The sequence below is a fragment of the Branchiostoma floridae genome, chromosome 6, assembly GCF_000003815.2.
Source record: "Branchiostoma floridae strain S238N-H82 chromosome 6, Bfl_VNyyK, whole genome shotgun sequence".
In the NCBI taxonomy this organism is placed as follows: Eukaryota; Metazoa; Chordata; class Leptocardii; order Amphioxiformes; family Branchiostomatidae; genus Branchiostoma; species Branchiostoma floridae.
In genome coordinates, this window is record NC_049984.1 from 2,372,242 (window position 1) to 2,389,358 (window position 17,117).

Sequence of the window (17,117 nt, forward strand, 5' to 3'; positions counted from 1 at the left end):
TCAACATACAAATCAACTACACAAAGATGTAACAGTTTTTTTCCTGGGCGTATCAGCAATTGTCATGGGAGTGGAAATTTGCAAGGGGGAACGTTGGTTTCGGTGTGTCACCGAAACTTAAGTGGTGTGAAACTTGGATAGGACCATAACGGTTAGATTCGTTCATGCCCGGTCTAGTTTCGGTCCACTTATTTGTCCCTAAACATTTTCAGTCAACTTGGAGACGTAATTTGAGACACCATGATACTGCTGATAAGTTTCGTAATGCACGCATTTAGCACTGGGTACTTTCCCACAGTTTCGGGTGAGTCAGGTGCATTTCTTCTGTGGTCCGCTGAAAGCGCCACCATGCGAACTATACAAAAACTACATCCTCGTGGAAAATATACCTTTCTGACATGCAACTTACTTTCAGTCCTCCCGCCCCTACGGCTTCCTGAGCTACGGGACTGATGGATGGATGGATGACATGCAGAATATCGTTATATTGTCTGACTTTCAAACAAAGGGCCACTTCTGGAAAAAAAATGAAGAGACAAGAAAGACCACATACATTTAGTTCAATATATATAGAGAGATACTTTTTTTTTCACAAGAAAATACAAAATATGACATCATGATGAAACTTAACCACAGAACACTGCACAAAAGAGCACATAGACTCCCTTTTTCTATACACTGGGCAGCATGGCATATGTATAGCAATGGTCAGCCATAACGTTATCTGAAAGTTGCACAAAAAGTCAGTTGTTTGCTAAGTTAAAAGTTGTTTGCACAGACAAGTTTTTGTACTCTTCCTTGTTTATCTACAGTTTGTACCTAAGTACTTGTGGGTCATGCAACTCTGTACAGCCTTGTCTTGAATACTGATGTACACTTGGACTTGGAATGTGTCATATTCTGCACCACATGAACTTGAGTTTCTGATGTTTGATTGTAGCCCAACACTTCCGTTGTAGCGATAGTTCAGTTTGTTGTCAAATACTTTTAAACAGACATTTTAAGTGCACAAATCTTCATTTCTGGTCTTATATCATACCCAGGGATAATAATTACACTCCATCAAAATGTCTGGTTGCCTTTTCTAGATAAATAACATGAAATATAGGGAACATTCCATTAGAAATAGCCCCAAATCACTAAGTCACTCATGCTAAGCCCTTACTGAAACCACTAAAATAGAGAGTGCCTGCCCTGTTGGTATGTAACAGCAATCTATAAGCCACAAAAGACAAAATGAAGAGTGCAACGTCAATGCTTTGTTCACAAAAGCTGCACAGACTTTCTATATAAAGTTGTTGCATACATTTGCTATGATATATTGTATTACATGTGTGGGTACATCATACTTAAGGTGCTATACAGGCCTCAGCTTCCCATTGTTTAATGTGTTCTATGATATCAAGGACAGTGCATTTTATAACCATATCATAAATATACTGTACAATCAATACCTATTGTCAACTACCACACAAGTCACATCACATTTCACACAGGAGAAAAATGCTCATGCTAAACTCCATGTCTAATATACACTTTACACAATATATGTCTGTGGTCTGTTACACATCTCACCTAGTGTGTGCAATAATTTTTTTTCCTATTTCAATGATATACAACAAATTTTTCCATATTTTGATATTGTGCATGATTCCAATGTAAGGTAGAATCAGATACAAATTCTAACCATCTCTTAGCAACCATTTCAAATAAACATGAGGCACCCTTAATTCAGGTGTGGCTGTAAAGCTTGTGTTATAGCCTGGGCACCCGCCTTTTTAGTTCTTGTACGCTCTCTCATTCGCTTCCTGGGCAAAAACTCAACCAGCACACATACCCTTTTCTTCCATCATTTGCATATTTGAACAAGAGCACTGATTGGCCTATCAAAACGGTCCAATTCAAACTCACGCGCTGGATGAAGCCTCTGCTGATTTTTTTTTAGTTTGGCCAATCAGCGCGCCTGTTCAAGTTTTCAAATGACAGGCGAAAAGAATAAGTTCTCCGGCCAGGAACAACAGACAATAAACTGGCTGGTGAGTTAAGGAGTGAGTCCAGTCTTTTTGTAACAGAAAGCGACCAAGAGATACATAGGTGTCTCTAGCCAAATGGCAGTTACTCCAGCTGACTTACAATTTCAAACATGCAGATTTGTTGACTTCTTGTGTTTTTTCAAATTCACAAAGGAGAAGGTAACATATTATAAGAACAAAATTGATTTGGTCCTTTGACAGTCTTTGTTTGATGTATATAAAAAGTTTTAACCTACTGTGAAAATACACCCTTCCCAAACCCATATTTCTCACACACAACAACCACTATTTAAGGTACATGCACATACAAATCTTACTCCTTTTTAACACTTTTGTCTGTGGACCAATGAATGATGTTGGAGAGGCCTGGAGTACTAAACTATCACAGATGCTGATTGCCATATCATTGTCCTCACTACTACTAGTCTCTGATTCTTGTGTTTAGGAGAATCTTATATCACATTGATTTTGCTTTTCAACTAAACTATCACTAAGACCAATAAAAATTTTCCTGTACAGCGATTTTAAAAAAATCAATTGTAAAGTAACCAAATAAACATTATCATAAAATCATACCTGACACTTTTTCCATGCACCATATGATCATAACAAATATCTGTAAAAACACTACTACCTAACGTCATTCCAATCTGTACAACACCATGTAATAACAATACTGTACATAATTTACATCAGACATGTATGAACAACCTAATACATCAAACTTCACCTGCCCCTGGTGTTTGAAATGTACAGCACAAGAGGATGTTGAGATGGGGGATCGTCATGTTTTCTGGTTGCCAAGTTTTTGATGGTTGTTTGTCACAAATAAGTTTTCATCCCAACGTATGCTTGGAGATTGTGTTTTGTCAAGGAGGTTTTCTTGAAGCACTATCCTCTTCATATGAGCACTGGTCCCTGAAGGACCCATGACCATTGATGCACAAAAACATGGCCATTTCTATTACCATAAAACCAATAAGAAAACTAGGGGCATGGGAAGTTAAAGGTAGCTAGAGCTCCATACATATCTGTACTAAACTATACTTGTCATCTACATCATATTCAACAATGTAAGTATATCTTTGATTTTTCTGATGAGCATAACCTAGTACACTAACAAATACATCATGTCAAAGTCTATCTCATATATATCATATATTACACAATAGGAAAAAATACTTTGTTCTACTGCCACCAAAAGACCAAGCCATGAAACGAGAAAGGAAGTGAAATGTACATTATTTTTTGTAAACACAGCAAGATGCCAATGACTGATCCAGTAAAATCACTCTTACCCTCATGATGACAATAATCAGTGTGATAATCATCGCAATGAATCACCAAATTGTTTCGCTGTTTTGATTCCTTGTCATCCTATCAGTTTTGTGGCACAATTCTGACCATGTGTTAATTATCGAGAGGTCCTAAATCTTTGCTGTTCCTTCATTACAGAAAAATCCCCACTTTTAAAAGTCCTTTTCGTACGAAAATTTCCACCATCATTTCAAACTTTTGCTTCCCTCTATTGAAGTTTGCTGAATTTAGAAAAACATTATTAAAATTTATAAAACTTGAGGACAATTCTTGTACTCAAGAGCTAAATAAATACATTTTGTAATTAAAAAAACATAACCCTTCAAATATAAGCTGTTCATCTGCAAAGTAACCAAGGTGTGAAAAAGATTAAAAGTGTGAAAAGTGACCTGAAGTAACAATTTTTAAGTCTCTCCGGTAGACTTACTAGTTCAATGATACAATCTGAATTAGAGAAGTACCAACTCCTGTACTCTTGTTGGTACAAATATTGAGAACATACTGCATCAAAAAGATTACTAGTAATAATATTAATACATACATACAAAAAATGCACACACCCGTTAACAAAACCTTCACAACAGATGGCTTTGTACATCATTGAATAAAAAATATGCTAACATATTCTAATAATATCACAATCTAGGTAAAATCTTTCCCACCCCTGAAAAGACAAAGTACTGTTCCATTTCTGCTGAGAGACCCACTTGAGTAGGATCATACCATTATGCAAACAGGGGGTGTGCATGCTCATCTCTTCTCCTCCTTGGAGTTACTTCTGGATTCCGTGGCGCTTTTCCCGTCCACGGACTCCCGTCGTCCCTCGCTGGCGGATGTGCTCGGCGAGGGGTTCCCCTGCGGCTTGTACGCGTCCAGCAGACCTTTCACGCGCTCGTCCGTCGGACCCCACTTGGCGAAGCCCGCCTCGTTCTGCAGGATCAGGACCAGGGTGCCGTGCACAGACTTGTGGTACAGGTCAGACCTGCAGGGGGAGGAGAAATCAGACCAATGAGCTCATTTTAGCTGTTTACGTTCAAGGCAGTCCAAATCCAGAATTGGACGGTGCGAAGCTAAACCACAATGATGGCTGGGAGCTGCCCAAGTCCTACTTACCGCTACTCCGCAAGGAGGCAGAGGTGAGGGGCAGAAGATCCACTTTTACAACTCTCGCGAGAACTAGGTCACTACGTGATCATGATGGACTGATAGCCATTGACAGTTTGGAGGTTTGTGTGTTTAACTGTCGAAACTAGTCACTGATTGAAAAATTTTATTAACAAGGCTTTCTCCAACAGTCTTTCCTTTTCTCTTCATAGTAGCACAGCAGTAAAGTACAGTTGCAACACACTCACCCAGAACACACATGCTGAAGTCCGCTTCTGTACTCGTGCTCGAAGGCCGGTACCACCACTGTCTTTCTCTTGAATCTGAAGAAACCAACATTAAATCTTACATTTATAATTTTACAACTGTAATGCTATCTAGTGAGGATGGTCCTATGGTAATTGATGGAAACCAGTTACACTCTATGATAGTTCTAGGGAAATACAAATGTTTGAACACATAAAAATACAAATATATGTATAATTATACATCAATGACAACTTTGGTACCACATAATGAAGGCATGACTATTTCTTGTTATTGTCTGAGCCGGTATTGGATACTTAGATATTTATTTTCTTTTATAAGGGTAAAATCACTAAGGCTACAGGCTGTTTTTCAGGAGTCCCTGGACAGATACAACTACTAGTTAACCAGTCATTTTGTACATCATGCAAAATCTGGACATTTTTCCTCTGTCTTCATGTCTTTCATTAACAATGTTCTGGTCTGCTTGTTTGTTTATTTGTTTGTGTGCTTATACATGCTGTTCTCCATCCTGGTTTGTTTGTTTATTTATTTGTTTGTTTGTGTGCTAACATGCTGTTCTCCATCGTGTTTTGTTTATTTGTTTGTTTGTGTGCTTACATGCTGTTCTCCATCCTGGTTTGTTTATTTGTTTGTTTGTGTGCTTACATGCTGTTCTCCATCCTGGTTTGTTTATTTGTTTGTTTGTGTGCTTACATGCTGTTCTCCATCCTGGTTTGTTTATTTGTTTGTTTGTGTGCTTACATGCTGTTCTCCATCCTGGTTTGTTTATTTGTTTGTTTGTGTGCTAACATGCTGTTCTCCATCGTGTTTTGTTTATTTGTTTGTTTGTGTGCTTACATGCTGTTCTCCATCCTGGTTTGTTTGTTTGTTTGTTTGTTTGTTTGTTTGTTTGTGTGCTTACATGCTGTTCTCCATCCTGAGCAGGGCGGGGATGGGCGGGTCCCTCCACTCCGGGATGAACACCAGGAACGACAGGGGTTCCGAGGAGGTTGCTAGGAGACGCTGGAAAACAAAGAAAGGTTGCCATGTCAACAAACTACAAACTGGCCAAGAAATAAGCATGCTCTATCATTTTCACTCTATTTAGGCCATGTTGATTTAATTATACGAATAATATCCTCTGGGAACCTAAAAACTGACAGTGCAAAAACCGAGCATACAAAAAAAGTTTAGAACATTGGTCAGGAAGGTTGACAAATGAGTACAGTTTGGGGCACAAAACAAGAGAGTCTTCAGTCTTGTTCTGTTCTGTTCTTTCATATCATTCTCTTTGACTCTGGAACTGACTTTGGCATTCTACAACCCTTAGTATCTCCATCCCTGCATTTTTTTTAATTTATGGCATATATTTGCCCATCTTGCAGGTACTTTGTATTATATAAAGTATGGTTGAAAACCTTGTTTTTAATGAATGACCAAAATTGATGTGTATGCAGATGTCACCCATATAATCTAAACAACATGACCTTCCTCTTACAGATAAATCAATATCTACAACACTTTCCCACATGGATGAATGCCAGGACATACACACACACACATGTCATGTATTCCTTTTTCTCTCACCTCAAAGTGTTCTGCCATGGCATTGAGGAGTTCTTCACTGAATGGAGGGTTGGCCTCAAATGACCCTGACACAGGGTGGAAGTCAAGTACAGGCCTGGAGCAGGATACAAACATCACATTGTTAGAACAGTTAGCCAAGGCAATACTGGTGAAGTAATCATTACTAATACAGCTTGAGATAGACAGAAGTTCAATAGTCAAGTTAATTATTTCCTCTGCGCACACTGACAGCGTTCTGTCTACCGCCGACAGTCCAGCAGCTAATGCTAAACCAAACATTGAACTAAAAAAAAAATAGCACAAAAAAAGACTTTGAAGCCTCTCAAGTCCCCAGATATGTCTTTTATTGTCTTGGGCATGTTCTTTGAATGCTTCAAAAAGCAGATTTTCTGCTAGTAATTTTCTTACAGTCTGCTGATGACTGCTTATTGATTCACGCCTGTTACACTGCATTCTCCTATGCAAAGGCGAAACAGAGTCGTCAGAGGGACTCCATCTGTTTTCACCTCTGCTTGCCTGAGGTTAATATATGGGTACCGGGGGTGTCGCCACAAACCAGCTGCCAGCCAATCAGAGAACAGGCGATGAGAGAGCTTTCAACAGGCTAAAGCTGTCCCGCAATGGCCGCTGGGAAGCTATCAGCCAATCATGTTACGTATTACCATGGCTTTGTTTGCTCACCATGCCGACGCCCGTTCCCCAACGGCTGACTGCCCATATAAGGGTAAGCTCATTAATATTCATAAGCAAGGAACCCCTAATAACCGAATACTGTGGCTAAGTTGTCAGGGGTGATATCATAGGCTTTGCCGTGATTGTCAACCCTGAGTGTGAGGATGCACTGTAGGCACTCAGTTCGAACGCGAGGTCTACGCGGCATGGAATAAGCGCCTTTGAATGCCCAACCTAGGTAAGTTATTTCGATGGTTTGAAGACTTTATAGAGTTCTTTGGGTGTCCAAATGCAATGCAACAGCTAGACGAAATGTTGTACAGTATGTCTATAATTTCAAAAATTTTTGCAAGTGTCTTGTTTTTTTTAAAAAACTACCCAGGGCACTAAATGATTGAATTCAAAGCGTGGATTGTATGATTGATTCATGCAGATTTTACGTACCCTCTGGAGCCGAAGTATCCGTCCGTGTCCGGGAAGGCTGAGCAGTACTGTCTGAAGTAGCAGTTCAGCGGCGAGGCGAACAGTTCAAAGGTCACGCCGAAGTGCTTGTGGACGGCCTCGAACACGGGAACGGGCAGCGCGCCCTGCAGTCCCGTCCCCTCGTTAGGGCTGGAGCCGAACAGCGTCTGGACAACGGAGGGAGAACAAACACGGTCGGTACGGGGGTGTCACTGACTTCACTGTACACACTACACAGAAGGCAGTCTCCTCTTCAGATCCTACAAATATTTTCACAGGATAGTTGTTTATTATATCAATTGACAGAAGCTAGCTAATCATTTTCACCAGAATCGAGTGAAGAAATAAGTGTTTTTTCTGAGGGCACAGCGTTAGGGTCTGATGGGGATTCAAACCCAGAATCTTTAGATTCTAAGTCAACAACTTAACCAAATAACCACTGTGCCACCCTTCTAATATTGTGTTGTATGAAAGACTTTCTTTTTTTCTTTTACTCATGTCTTCTGACAATAACCAGTAAATGTAATGTTCACAGAAAGATTTGAAAAGGAGACTGCCTGCCTGCCTATCACATGTTCAACTGAATGGTATCTGGTTAAAACAATCAATCATTCATTAAGAATACTGATTAATAGTAATCTATAAGCAGATGTAAGGTGCAGCTTGCTCTCAGTGTTTTACGACTGTTTTTTCAACATTTTTAAAATTGCATTTTTTAACAGTTTGCCTTCTCTTTCAAACTGCAAACTGTTAAAAATTGCAATTAAGAGTATCAAATGTTACGAAAACAGGTGTAAAACTCTGAAAATGATAAGCCAGCTTGTTACATCTGCTTTGAGATTAACTGATTGGCACACTTGGAAGATCACAAAATGCTGAGGGCTCCAAACATTCTTGATTGACCTTCTACAAATGTATAACATCAGATACAATGAGATTCCATACGGATGATTGGTTTGGTTTTTTGGAGGGTGGCTGGGAGGGGAGGTTGGCTGGAGACAAGTCATGACAGTCACACCAGTCCTGTAACTCTTCTTATCTTTTACTACAACATGAAGGAATCATTTAAAGCTATTCAAACATGAAGTAGGTTTACGACATTCATTTTTTCCTGAATTTCAAATCAAATTTGTGCAGTGGAAACAAATTTAACAAGATTATTGGTGTGACTTGTTCCTTGTCTTCAGTACACACTGGGGGCCAGACTCTCAGTAGTCCAGTAGTTAACATTACTGCAACACCATGCGGGTTTTAATTTCTTGCATGTCTATCTCATCACATGGTTGAGTAATCGGCACTCCTGCGTAAATGACCTGAGATGCAGGGCCGTTGCCGCCAGACGACCGCTCTCCGCCGCGCCCCGGCGTTGCCCAGCGACGAGCGAAGTCGTGGCCGGAGTCAGCGAAGCCCTGGTCGAGCGCGGGAAAGTCAAGGTTCTGCCCATGACGTGGTGCGACCCACACAGACTACACTTCTAACTACTGTAAAATTCATTTACTTTTGCAGTGGTTTTATATGTATGTCACAGTAGGGTTTTTGCAATTGAAACATTTCTGTAGCACAGTGATAATATAATGGAAATGCCTGTTCGTAGTATTTTGAATTTGCAGTGAAAAAGTCACCATAAAAACAGAGAAAATCAAACCACTGCGAAAGTTGACAGTTCTTTATGTTTTCCTTCCAAATCAAAATAATTTTGGTAGAAATACCAACAGAATGTTTTCTAGCATATTTTTCATACTTTCACCACAAAAATGTACTTAAAAGTTAATTTCTTCTCAGTTGGTAGTCTATAAACCAACAATGACAGTTCCCACAGCTGGGAGAACCTTGGCTTCCAGCACAGTATGTCAAAGAGTCAAAAGCGGTCAAACAACTAAATCCTATCCAACAAACAACAGGCCTAACCTAGCCTTTTACTTTTAGCCAATATAGTACCAATACAAGAATGCATTCAGAAGAAATCAAGAACTTAAGCCTCAGAAAGCTGACAGTAAGGAAATTGTAACTTTTTTAGCAGACTTCCTGGAAACAGACGTTTATTAAGGCTTTCCCTTCAACTACATGTGTTAAGGGCACCACCGTGCACCAAATGGCCACAATACCAGAAGTCAGCAGAAGAGGGTTAGGATTTAAGAACATTGTAATTGAAATTTTTTGAGAGTTTTCTTATTGTGTTGGAACAGAGTTTAAACTTTTTCGCTATAAAAAACACTCTAATTCTTTTAGCTCAGATAACACAAATCTTCCTACTTCAATCATTCCCACATTTTCTTCTGTCAGAAAGTCTAACTTTCATTTACTCAGTTTACCATTTTCTTGTTCATCAGACAATACAGCTCTATTTTTCATAGTCTGAACATTTTCATGTAAGTGTTGACAGTTCCTCTGAATTAGACCCCCCCCCCCTAGCAAATAATTTTCCACAGTTTCCAAGCCAAAGCTGTTCTGGAATATACTGAGTTCAGAGAGGATAAAGGTTTTCTGTACCATGTTACATGTATGTGAAGCACTTCTAACAGGCAGCTACTAGCACAGAGGAAAATTTGCACTACAAGCACACAGAGAAATTCAAAATTTCAAAACATACTTCATTGATCTTCAACACTACTCAGTTTCTTGAAAATATCTTTTGTGAGTGCCAAGTTTTCAACATGTACATGGTAAATAAACAAATGAGCTGATGTATGACAGTGAGTGATCTTGCTATCTTTACCAAGAGCCGTCACAGATATTCTTGCCATGGATTAGAACCAACCTTTACAGTGCTCTACAAGGCTTCCTCCAGAAAATCTACAATCAGCAACTGTAAAATCTTTGAGGACCTCTGGCTATGCAACTTTACAACTTATCTTCCTTATTGAAGTTATTCTATTGTCCAATCTTACAACTCAAAGTTGATTGGAAAATCATTTAGTAACAAAAAATTTAATTGATGAAGATAAATGTACACGCATTGGGTATACATTTTCAGTAATTTTGAGATTTCTGTCTTTCGGTAAGAAAGGCCAACCGGTCCCTGAATAAAGCCCTGTACAGCACAAGTAATGTTTTAACATCTAGAAACCACAGCAAAGCAGGAAGGATTGTGAGCACCTGATATCTCCTGAGCAGGCACCACACTCTGGGCAGGAAGTTCTCCAGCGGCCGGTCGTCACGGCAATGGATGCGGTAGAGATGCTCCTGTGGGACGTACATAGGGATTTAAAACATCAGGCAGGGTTAGAGAAAATTTTCTAAAATTCACTTGTCCTATCGGCAAGCACATAAAAAACTTTTATAAAATTCACTTGTCCCATCGGGGAAGCACATAAAAAATTTACTTGCCCAAACCAATTTTTCACTTGCCCCAAATTCAAATGTCACTTTTATATGCATTTTCACTTCCAGCAATGGGATTATTATCATTGTCTCTATTTTTCTGTTGACCATTGCTTGACGTCAGGGGTGTAGAAAAGTAACAAGTATATCAACTTCTCACTCAATGCAAGAATCTTACTTGCCCGATTGGGCAAGTGGGGTAGGTCATGCAATTGCCCGATCGGCACTTTCACTTGCCCTTGGCAATAGGGCTTGTGGACTTGTCCAACCCTGATCAGTGGAAGGGTTGATCTGCTGGCATAACAGGTGACTATCACAATTTCAAGATTACCAGTTTCTGTAGGTAGTTCTGGTTTCTGTAGGTAGTTCTGGTTACTCACCAGTTTCTGTAGGTAGTTCTGGTTACTCACCAGTTTCTGTAGGTAGTTCTGGTTACTTACCAGTTTCTGTAGGTAGTTCTGGTTACTTATCAGTTTCTGTACGTAGTTCTGGTTGAGTGTGGTTACTTACCAGTTTCTGTAGGTAGTTCTGGTTTACTTATCACTTTCTGTAGGTAGTTCTGGTTACTCACCAGTTTCTGTAGGTAGTTCTGGTTACTTACCAGTTTCTGTAGGCAGTTCTGGTTACTTACCAGATTCTGGAGGTAGTTCTGGTTACTTTACCAGCTTTTCCTGGAGGGTAGTTTCCTGGGTTGTAGGGCTCGGTTACTTACCAGTTTCTGTAGGTAGTTCTGGTTGAGTGTGGTTACTTACCAGTTTCTGTAGGTAGTTCTGGTTACTTACCAGTTTCTGTAGGTAGTTCTGGTTACTTACCAGTTTCTGTAGGTAGTTCTGGTTACTTATCACTTTCTGTAGGTAGTTCTGGTTGAGTGTGGTTACTTACCAGTTTCTGTAGGTAGTTCTGGTTACTTATCACTTTCTGTAGGTAGTTCTGGTTGAGTGTGGTTACTTACCAGTTTCTGTAGGTAGTTCTGGTTACTTACCAGTTTCTGTAGGTAGTTCTGGTTACTTACCAGTTTCTGTAGGTAGTTCTGGTTACTTACCAGTTTCTGTAGGTAGTTCTGGTTGAGTGTGGTTACTTACCAGTTTCTGTAGGTAGTTCTGGTTACTTGCCAGTTTCTCTAGGTAGTTGTGGTTACTTACCAGTTTCTGTAGGTAGTTCTGGTTACTTACCAGTTTCTGTAGGTAGTTCTGGTTACTTATCAGTTTCTGTAGGTAGTTCTGGTTACTTACCAGTTTCTGTAAGTAGTTCTGGTTGAGTGTGGTTACTTACCAGTTTCTGTAGGTAGTTCTGGTTACTTACCAGTTTCTGTAGGTAGTTCTGGTTGAGTGTGAGGACCTCCCCCTTGAACCTGAGGCAGCCGACGTTGTTCTCCACGTGGTAAGAGATGGAGGGCAGCCGGGGACACGACACCACCATGTGGATCTGGTAACACTGCACCCGCCGCTTGTGCACCTCAAACTTACGCTGGATCTCTGCAACAGGGAACGAGGGTGGTCATTAAAGATAACTTCTGCACCTCAAACTTACGCTGGATCTCTACACAAACACAGGGAACAAGGGTGGTCACCAAAGGTAGTTACTCAAGCAACTGGATATGGTTTTGGAAACGGACAGACGTTTAATTACTATCCAGGTTACATTGCACCTGCCGCTTGTGCACCTCAAACGTACGCTGGATCTCTGCAGAAACATGGGGACAAGCGTGGTCACCAAAGGTAGTTACTCAAGCAACTGGATATGGTTTTGGAAACGGACACTCCAGACGTTTAATTACTATCCAGGTTACATTGCACCTGCCGCTTGTGCACCTCAAACGTACGCTGGATCTCTGCAGCAAAAAGGGGTGGTTGTTAGAAATAACTGTGGCAACAGTGGTTGTTTACAGAGAAATATTTTGTATCACGACATTACATAAACTTCAGAGTTTATTTTTGAAACCTTGCAACCACAGGACTGAATTGTATTCTATTGATTTAACAATACTCTCGCCTTATAAAACACTGCAATTAATTGAAATATAAGAAGTATAAAAACAACATTTTTGATATCTATACTTTCAGTAGTTTGTGGGAAAAGTAGTAGCTCACGGCATTGAATCTTAGCAGTGAGAACATGGGTTTTGCTGGCCTTCACACGGTGATTAAATAATTGTGATGATGAAATTTTAGCAGTTTGACAGTGACTACCAAAATGGATAAAATCAAGCTACCATTACCAAACCTAGAATTACAGTATGCCCAAAAACATAACAGATAAGTAGCTAGTGTGAAACATCTAAGATGCTCCCACCTTCGATCCCGTGCTCCTTGAGAATCTCCCAGTGCTTGTCGTAGATCTTCTTGGCGGACTCGCAGGACAGGTGGTAGATCTTCTGGCAGATCCCTTCTACGGAGGACTTGGCTGCGTCCGTCAGGTGAGGGCCACACTGCGTCTTCAGGTGAGTCAGTCTCTCCTTAGGGTTGGTCAGACACAACATGAGTCAGTTTACATGCAATTTGAAAATAAAAGTGAGTAACCCGACCTCCAGATTAAGATCTTGAAGGCCATAAGAGACTGGAAATTTGATCAGGCACAATTTCCTCTCTCAGGTCAAAAAGGAAAAAAATTAATAATTCCAAAAAAAAGAAATTCATTAACCACTGCCCATGTCCTTTATACCCCTATACGGCTGAATGAAGTCCTTCTTAAAGTTAAAGTTAACCGTACATCTGTAACAAATGCTTAGGGGTGGCGCCCATCTCCTTTCTGTAGCCCTTGGGCCACACATTTGTGAAGCCACTACAGCAGGGGGCTAGTCCACTGGTACGCGATGTGTGTTTAACTCCCATACTCTTCCTCATTAGTGCTGAGTGCTAATAAGAGAAATTCAGCATGTGCCATTTTTAAAGACCAGTTAGTCTTTGGTATAACTCGGCCGGGATCAAACTCACGACCTACCGAATGCACATCATTTTTTTGACCATTGCACTGGTCAACAGAATCAGGGCTCGAAATACTTTTTTCTGCATACCTGCACTGGTGTGGGTAACATTGAAAAATACCTGCACCAGACAAATTTTACCTGCACCACTCTGAATTTAGGAAGTATGGATCATACTAAAATTGTAGTGGAACCATTGCTATTTTTTCTTCTGTACTTTATAGGTGATAACAGTCAATGCAGCTAATAACAATCCACATACACCTACATCATACTCATAGAACATTTATGTATAAAACCCAATACATGGACCAGTGCAGGTTAGGTGCAGGTAGACACCAGAAATACCTGCACAGCTCCAATTTTACCTGCACTAGCCTGCATATGCAGGTGGTATTTCAAGCCCTGAGAATGAATGAATAGATAAATAGAAAGTTTTGTCCACACACCTGATAGTCCTCCAGAGTAGCGCTGTTCTGCCGCCGTAGCCACTGCATGATGTCCTCCACACTCCACTTCACTATCTTACGGCTGTCAGGGGAACAGTTTCTGTACAGGGAAGAAGCACAAAGGGTTAAGATTCTCCAAGATTACAAACTGTTCTTCATTTCTAGACAATTTTATTTTAAATCTGGCCCAAACTGGTGACTTGAGTTGCCATCTTAACCCTTGTCCTGCGGGCCCAGTTATATAACCGGATGCACATGCTGTGCCTGTGTGCGGGTCCGGTTATATAACCGGCTGGGGGTATTCCCCAAAGGAACCTTTGTGGCTTCTGTGTGGTAACCAGGAACAGCTGGGAAGAAGATGGGGGCTGCATGAATGGGATCAAGGGTCAATATCCTGGTTGCGCAATCAATCCCAGAGCTCTTTGCGGGCATAAATTATGTTAATGAGCCAAGATGGCCGACTGTCGTCTGCAGATATGTTTTTTCATGTTTTTTTCGTGTTTTGGGGCATAAATTCTTAGTTTAGGCACTAAAATGTCAAAGTTAACTTGGTAACAAGTGCATAAGGAGCCTTTCCCCACTGATTCTGAGGCAGAACATCCAATTTTGGGCAAGAATGGTGAAGAAATGCTGACGAACATGAGAAAAGAAGATATGCACGTGAACTTTACCATTTTTATGGAAAATTACCCCCCACGCAACAGGAAACAAATTAGGACAGTCTGTTAAGCTGCAAATTCGACCTTAGTTACTTTTGTGGAGGTCATTAAGTACCTTGATGTGGCAAATAATTAGTGACAGATGGAGCTGATCATATGTTACATTATTCTATTGAACAGCCTGTTCAGCACCCAGGACAATACCTAGCCATAAACTCATCTGTAGTGATACCTGGGTAAAATTTTTTTGCTGCATATGTGGCTCTGATGTTGTCAATATGTCATAGGAATGTTGTAGTGTTGATACTAAGATTATTTATGAAATTCAGGTATTATTAATACAAAAGTTTATGAAAATAACTTGTTTTATTGATTTATTACCCTTGCATATCATTTTTATGACTCAAGGTAAAACTTTCAGGACATTACTAAAAAGTAGAGACTCTCAGCTTTCTATTGATGTGTAACATTATAGGGTTACTTAAATGCAAAGTAACTAAAAAATAGCAAAGTAAAAGCATTTCCCATACTTTGAAGAGAGTCAAAAATGCCCAGCACAGGGAGGGTATATGGGTAAAAAATTGCCAGCAGGACAAGGGTTAAGATTACTCAAAACTGAACCACATGGTGAGAAAGCTTCTTGATTCAAAATAACAAATTGTACTTAATTTGCAAACAGTTTTTTGCTTTGCTTCCAAGGAAGACAAAAAAGACAAATAGTTTCCAAGTCTTCCCACCTGGTTAATTTTAGACTTAGGTTTCCATCTCTAAGTTATCAGGCAAATTTTGTACAAGCCTTGGGTTCGTCTTTATCTAGGAAGGTACTTGACTAGCCATAAGCTTTTGTCAGAAGACAAGACAGTATGGAAACTGAGATTTTTGGACATGAAATGCAGCATCAAATGTGACCCCAACTGACCAATTTTAAACTTGGGTTTCCATCTTTAGATTGGTAGGCATACCTAATCCAAACCTTGGGTGCTTGCATGTAGCAAGTTACCTTCCAAGCCACAAAATTGTGTCTCAAAACAAAACAATTCCAGTATGACACTATGAAAACTAAGTTTTAGGGACATAAAACACATCATAGGATTCATACCTAGACTCCACCATTTTCTTAGCTGCCTCAGCGTACTTGAAGACATATTTCCGCGCCTCGACGGGATGTCTGAGCCGACAGCCGCGGACGGGGATGTCGCTCATGATCTCTCTGTACATGGAGGGCGACACCTCGTGGGCACAGTGCGTAGGTAACATGGGGTCGTTGCCCCGGTCCATGACCTTTCTCTCCAGGATCCAGCGGTTGAAGGATTCCCGCGGTGCATCAATTCCTAGAAAAGAATAAATGAACTTATACCATGTTTTTGTCAAGTATGTGTATAGATTTATTAGAACTTAACCCGGCTTAAACTGTCAGAGTTTCAGCTCTATAAAATGCTCTCAGTGCCAGGGTTGGCCGATGACCTCCAAAAAGAAACCCCCGAACAAGGACAAAATCCCTAACTTCCGGGGTTTGTGCGCTACACACACGCAGAACTGCTACTTCGGGAGAATACGCTATCCCGGATTTATCCGGGCGCGGCAAACAGGGCATGTATAGGTGTGCCAGATATATCCGGTTCTGGCAGTTTAAGGGTTAAAATGATGTAAACTGTATCTCTGTTGTGCATTTTGTCCGCATGTTACCTTTTCCCTCTTGACCTCTATCAAAAACGGCCAGGGTAAGCTTCTCATGAATAAACAAGGATTCAAACAAACAATGAACACATCATTGTTACCTGCACCAGTGCAGGTATACAGGAAAAAGTACTGTCAGTAATCATCTTCCTACCTTCTCTGGTCTAACAGAGCTCCTGGTACTGTGACCGAAGCTTGTTGGTGAGCAGATCACATGTTCCAAGTGTTTGTATACAGCAGAAAAGTAAGGTTTAAACATAACTGTTCAGTGTTGTTTGTAGTTTCCTACCTTCTCTGGTCTGACAGAGCTCCTGGTACTGGGACCGAAGCTTGTTGGTGAGCTGGGCATGTTCCAAGTGTTTGTATACAGCAGAAAAGTAAGGTTTAAACATAACTGTTCAGTGTTGTTTGTAGTTTCCTACCTTCTCTGGTCTGACAGAGCTCCTGGTACTGGGACCGCAGCTTGTTGGTGAGCTGGGCGCGTGTTCCAATTGTTTGTATATAGCAGAAAAGTAAGATTTGGGATGACTTCAAAGGCAAAATGAAGCACACAATGAACAAGTCTGACAGAGCTCCTGGTACTGGGACCGAAGCTTGTTGGTGAGCTGTGCGCGGTAGGACTCCGCCTCGGGGTGCACGGGAGGCATAGTGCAGGGGGGGTGCT

The 17,117-nt window shown here is 40.6% G+C and overlaps 1 protein-coding gene across 2 annotated transcripts in view; it reads right to left on the minus strand.

Moving 5' to 3' along the window:
• Window positions 1–559: 559 nt before the first annotated feature.
• LOC118417625 (mRNA (2'-O-methyladenosine-N(6)-)-methyltransferase-like) overlaps window positions 560–17,117 on the minus strand; it is a 25,930-nt gene continuing 9,372 nt past the window's right edge. Inside the window, exons 6-16 of one of the 2 annotated variants that reach the window (XM_035823236.1) lie at window positions 15,876–16,107; window positions 14,118–14,217; window positions 13,038–13,200; window positions 12,048–12,220; window positions 10,521–10,607; window positions 8,738–8,833; window positions 7,407–7,591; window positions 6,291–6,384; window positions 5,626–5,726; window positions 4,703–4,777; window positions 560–4,332 (exon numbers count right to left, since the gene is read on the minus strand). In XM_035823236.1, the coding sequence (XP_035679129.1) occupies window positions 4,101–4,332; window positions 4,703–4,777; window positions 5,626–5,726; window positions 6,291–6,384; window positions 7,407–7,591; window positions 8,738–8,833; window positions 10,521–10,607; window positions 12,048–12,220; window positions 13,038–13,200; window positions 14,118–14,217; window positions 15,876–16,107 (1,538 nt within the window). In that variant the 3' untranslated portion in view covers window positions 560–4,100. The remainder of the gene's footprint in view (window positions 4,333–4,702; window positions 4,778–5,625; window positions 5,727–6,290; window positions 6,385–7,406; window positions 7,592–8,737; window positions 8,834–10,520; window positions 10,608–12,047; window positions 12,221–13,037; window positions 13,201–14,117; window positions 14,218–15,875; window positions 16,108–17,117) is intronic. The other variant, XM_035823237.1, reaches the window with a different exon arrangement.